Raw genomic sequence first — 6,000 nt, 5'->3', positions numbered from 1 at the left:
TGTTAAATTTGAATAAAGGAATTTTCTGTATATTATCCAATAATACAAGTGTATATTTATATACATGAGTCCAGGAATAATATCCCAAAATTAGTCCTAAATATCTGCTCTATAAAAATTACAGAATAAATGAAGAATGGAAAGTGTATATATATTTCTAATTAAAAAAAAAATTAGAATAAAAACTTGAGTAGATAGTCACACAAAAAAAAAAGGTTATAAATTTGATAATGCTTTATTCATAAATTCCAAATGTACAATAAATGATAAACTTCATTTTACTGCCAGTTTTTGTTTACTCACACTAAATTCCTACAGTGCTTCACATTTTGCTCAGTATGTAAACAGATATTTATCAGAACGACAAATCACCATCGTAGCAAAAGCTACAATTCATGTATACAAAGAATTTGGAGTGTTCTTGGCCAATTTTAATCCTATCTATACCTTCTCGATATTTACCGAGACAACGTGATTCGCAGGTGCATGTCAAAGACGAAGACATGCATGCAAACACAAAGCGAACAAGTAGGGGCAAAAAATCAAAGCTAATACTATAGTTGGCCTCGCAAAATACAAAACTTGTTCATAGAAAAAAAGCCTATTACTCCTACGTGCTTCAAAGGTTCATGAACTTCTGTGATTTCGGAAGTATTTGCAATTTTTAGCTGGCGCGTTTTATCTGAAGTGCAGCTCTTACCACATTTCCCCTTGTGATGATTCCAACCTTCAACATTGACGTGAGATCCAATCAGAAACTACATGCAGCTGATAAGCATCCAAAGGAATGGAGTCTAATGAACAAGTAATGTATCTTACCAGCTTACCCTCAATATCTACTACTGGCAGCCGATGGTATTTTGTTTCAAGCAACAACCTAACATTAGATGATTAGGTTATATTAATGTCCCAACTTTAGCAGGCAATAAAATAACTGCACCAATTTTGGAAGCATGAGCTAGCTGGTTCTTGGACTGCATATTTTTGACACATTTTCATGTTAAAGAAAAAATTATACATGTAGAAAAACAAATATTGTTTGATGAAGCAATTTTTTCAGAAAGGAAAAAAAAAAAAAAGGGTATTTTAAGTCACAGATGCAAAGGAAACAATTGCTGAGATGCATGTATTAAGTGGATGAGTAGTTTAACTTTTAATTAAGTAAGAAATGAATATATACACAATAATTTAGGCATAGAACTGGTTGAAAACAAGATAAGGGAGGGACGTCTTAGATATGATTTGGGCATTTGAAATGTAGGCTTATAGAGCACTTGTGAGAAAGAGTGAGTTGATGTTTATGGCATGAAAAGAGATAGGAGTGGGCCTAAAATAACTTGAAATGAAGTAGTAAGAAAGAACTTAATAGCCCCTTAATCTAATAGAGGAAAACACTCTAGATCGGATGAATTGGCGGAAAAGGATTCATGCGGCCAACCCCACCTTGTGGGACTTAAGGCTTCTTGTTGTTGCAGTTATTGTTGTTGTAGATGCAAAGGAAACAATGAGATCTCCCAAAGAAAACTAAAACACCAATCAATAAACCATGACTGGCCAACCAGAAGTCCAAAAAAATACTAGCAAAACTAATTTCAGGATTAAAGAACCCTAACCACCACCACCCCCTCCCCTAAATAAATAAATAAAAGATATTTTCTAATTGTACAAGTAGTAGTCCATGTCCATTCCTTATACTACCAAAGCCTGAGGGCAGTTTGCCATCAGTTTACGAAAATTGTCAAGAAAATAAAACATTGCAGTTGCACGTGAAATTTTCTTTTTTGCAATAACCTGTCAGAAACACAAACAAAAGCATCCAATATTTATGTATCAGGAGAAGTAGAGGAATACCTTGCAGCTTCTTCAAGACTTGTGCTTTCATGAACAACAAGTGGAGCATGGGTCATTAAATCTCCAATAACCTTCCCATTAGTCTTATCAAGCAATTTTTGTATTTCATTAAATCTCTGCCATCAGAGAATAGGAATTAGGGGAGAAATTTGCAACTAGCAAGTGGCAAGTAGTTTTTCACACAATTCATATAAAGAGTATCATTACCAGTTGAAAGACAAATATCACAAAAGTACAGAGCACAAAATTGCAGCTACCAAATTCTACATGAAGTGCAGTCTCCGTCTTGTTATTCCCATCAAACACTACTCACGTGTAAAAACTACTAGGACCAAAAGAAGCATCTATTATGATATTTGGCAAGCATATTCCACGTACTGCAAGAATACCAAAACCTTTCAAGCCAAGGCTGAGGCAAGCCTCTATCAAGTTTCCTTCAGCATGTTTGAAGGAGCACTTTAGGGAACAAAGTTACGTTACTCATAAATTTGCCTTTACAATGTAACAAATTTTTGACACAAGAAACTCTTTGCCGGATTAGAAAAATGGAAGACAAGGATACAAAACCATCCTACACTTAAAACTCAAATTGGAGGAAAGCGTAGAAATAGAACTACTTTCCAACTCTCTTACACTTAAATATCAAGCTCTCATGTGCCAAGGTTGAGCTTGTAACAGAGACCATATTCATCAGTCGAGAAAGCAAGTCTAAATTATCCCTATATATATATATATTGGCCATACTTTTTGTTTCCCTCTTATTTCTATTTTTTCAGCATATCCAAACAAATAGCAAGACTGGCTTAATTCCATTCCTAGAGTGGGAGATGAAACTTCCACATAAATGTGACCCAAATTCTTGCTGAATGATAAGTCTTCCACGAGGGGATTTGATTCCAATATGCTACCAGCTTGCATATATCAACAGAATTCTATATACAGCAGTTTGATGAATATAAACAGAATAACAACATTTTGTATTCTATCAAAAATGAAAAGGAAAATCTATCAGGCTGTCATCAAAGTATCTAACAGTTTAAGAAATGGACAACTGCTATATACCAAATATAAGATACAAGTAAATGAAAGAGAACAATGCTTGCATACTTTCCAAGAACTATTGACATCAGGAAACAAGCTTGTTGCTGCTCGACCACCACCTAATTCCCACCCAAAAAAAAAAAAAAGGGATGAATAAGAGGTTTCACATCATAACTTGGGAAAAATCAATTGAGTAAAATATATTAATAGAGCAAAATGATTACAATGAGCTAACTGCAACAAGACCAATTTCTACACATTGAACAAGCAATAGAACTAAAACAGGGACAAGTTCCATATACGCATACGTGGAAGCAATTACTAGCAGAGAAGTTTTGTCTAATTTTCTTCACACACACACACACACACATATACATATATATATATATATATTTATATATTTGTTGGAAGAGAATATGCTATTTTGGTAATTACATGATGTAAGTGGGGATATTTTTGTCTTGTATGTCTTTGTATTATTAATATAACAGAGGGTAGACCCAGAGCAGTATGTAATACTCCAGGAAACAGCTGCCAGACCTTACTCTCCTCCTCTCTGTCTCTTCCACTCTCTTCTTCTTCTCAAACTTTACAACATGGTATCAGAGCATTGATCTCCTCTAACTCTAATTTATTTCAGTTGATTTTGGACACCTTTTATTCTCTGTTCTTATTTTTCTCTAGTGGTTCGCAATTCTGATTATATGATTGTTTGAGAGTTGGTTAGAAACACTCTTCCTCTTGGTTAAGCAGTCAGCATCCTTGGTTGAATGCTGTGTGTTCATGGTGGTTTGCTGAACCAATCGCATACAATTTCTGGTATGCTGCTATTATCGTTCTGCGATTCGGATGGTTGTGGCACGATGAGGCTGTTTTGATGCTGCATGTGCTCGTGAAAACAATTGCATACAATTTCTGGTATGCTGCTATTATCGTTCTGAGGTTCGGATGATTGTGGCACAATGAGGCTGTTTTGATGCTGCATGTGCTCATGATTGATTGCTTGCAATCAGGTATCAGTTGCTGGTTGATTCTGATTGGTGTTTGCTAAATCATCACTTTACCTAAAAGCTTAAATTGTTTGGTTGTGGACCAACAATGTCTATCAAGCTTTTAACACTCCCCTTCCAGTGTAGACAGATTATGTGCGGAGAGATAAGCACACAATAAATAACATCCCTTACAAGCAATAAAACGTAGATAATTTTTAACCACCACACAATAACTTAGGCAACAAGACTAGAACCGAAGACCTCCTGGCAGTGATAGCTCTGACACCACGTTTAGATCACCACCTTATCTAAAAGCTTAAGATGTTCAGTTGTGGGCCAACAATGTATATCAAGCCTTAAAAGTGTTCAATGACTCTGTTTCCTGTTCTTTCCTGCATTTATTTCTATTTGCTACCAGCCATATTCCATAATGCCCGCAGCAGCAAGACTGTTTATTTTCTGCAGCTTGGTTTTAAATAACAGTGTAACAGTGATATCACAGTGTAATGATTGCAGCCATCGTGCACATTACGTAACAGTTAATGGACACCATGTTCCTGAATTCATTTGTTGCATTAGCAAACTTGTGAAAACATATATAGATTCACATGTTTTGATCCCAAAATCATATATACTAATGCATTAAATGACTTACTAAATTTTAATCAATTTAAATATAACATATGCTAAAAGTATTGGATGTCATCTTGGTTGCTTTAGCTGCTTTTGGCAGGAAGAAGCATGCATTTGCAACTTTTCACCACTACATTGAATCATGAATATAAAGAATTATAAAATATAGAATGCATCTTTTGTACTCTTTTAGTCTTTAATGAAATTTTTGTAACACAAAAAATAGAAGAACAATGAAAAACATATTTTTGTCTCCAAATTAGGTTTAAGAAAATAAATAAACAAATAAAATTGAAAGAACTTATAATACGAACATAGGTAATTCAATGATAGAAAAATTGGATTTATTTGAATGCTAGTTATTAAAAAATGTATACTAAAGTAGTGAAAGGAAAATAAACCCAAAAATGATTTTTTTTTTTTAAATACTAACTAAAATAAACCAACTTCGAATTGAGTTTCTAAGCTTCAATGAAAGGAAAATAGAGGGAAAATGCAAACAAATAATAATAATAATAATAATAAATAAAAAAGACTCAAAAACCTATCTTATTCATTCACAGCCAATATGACACTACAACAGCTCATAGTGGTCCGTAACGGCTGCTACAGTTGTGAATCAAAGGACCTTTTAAATATTGCACTCTAACGCTCTTGAAAGCCACTCATATTATTACTCAATGGCTGTTGCGCACCAATTTTAAAACTATGCTCTATTAACTTGCATTGCTCTCTATGGTCAAGGAATTCCTCCTAGGATATTGTACGCTCAATTCTATGGTCATAGCAGCCTCTTGAAATTCTAGACCTTTGAAGTCCTAAATTGCTATTTTGTGCTAGCATATGCTCCCTATTTCTGCTTCTTCTTTTTTTTTCTTTTTTTTTTGTGTTGTTCAATCCCAATACTGGTGTGAGTTGATTGTGGTGTTTTTAGGGTGGTTTTGATGGCCTGCGAGGAGAGAGGTTCAGCTGATAGTATTAATGTAGAGGTCGCAGCCATCAAGTTGATTGGATCCTCAATTGTTATGGTCTCTAGCAATTCATGTGTATAATACACGAAAGGAAAGTCCAACTATCTACCACATTCTCCTCCGTCTCTAGACTCCATGGATTATGAAGACTGGATGAAGAGAATGAAATATTGCCTGTATGATTATGGAATAGAATGGAGCCACGAATTGCTCCAAATTTTATGTTTCATAGAACAGCCATGGCCGTATGGGACGATTTTAGTGAAAAACTCTCACAAGAAAAAAATCGAGCTCATGTTTTTGACGTGTAGGAGAAGTTTTTCACATAAGACCAAGTAGATCCATCAGCGAGCACAATAGCACTTTCATGGGTATGTCAGAGGAACTCAATACCAGTTGGTTCCAACCTTGAGATGATTAACGGGAGTAGTTGTCCGCCAAGTTCTGTTTAGTACTAGAGTCTTGAGCTTCAACCTGTCTATGGTCCCAATGTTCCAAACCATCCATGAATG

The 6,000-nt window shown here is 34.9% G+C and overlaps 1 protein-coding gene across 1 annotated transcript in view; it reads right to left on the bottom strand.

The window, feature by feature from the left end:
• Nucleotides 1-215: 215 nt before the first annotated feature.
• Nucleotides 216-6,000, bottom strand: part of LOC131154880 (CBS domain-containing protein CBSX1, chloroplastic-like) — a 31,008-nt gene continuing 25,223 nt past the window's right edge. Inside the window, exons 5-8 of the mRNA XM_058107686.1 lie at nucleotides 2,959-3,011; nucleotides 1,852-1,967; nucleotides 820-877; nucleotides 216-727 (exon numbers count right to left, since the gene is read on the bottom strand). Of these exons, the coding sequence (XP_057963669.1) occupies nucleotides 665-727; nucleotides 820-877; nucleotides 1,852-1,967; nucleotides 2,959-3,011 (290 nt within the window). The 3' untranslated portion in view covers nucleotides 216-664. The remainder of the gene's footprint in view (nucleotides 728-819; nucleotides 878-1,851; nucleotides 1,968-2,958; nucleotides 3,012-6,000) is intronic.

Source organism: Malania oleifera, chromosome 5, assembly GCF_029873635.1.
Source record: "Malania oleifera isolate guangnan ecotype guangnan chromosome 5, ASM2987363v1, whole genome shotgun sequence".
Classification (NCBI taxonomy): Eukaryota; Viridiplantae; Streptophyta; class Magnoliopsida; order Santalales; family Ximeniaceae; genus Malania; species Malania oleifera.
The sequence above is the reverse complement of the archived record's forward strand: the minus strand, read 5'-3'. Positions and strand labels throughout refer to the sequence as shown.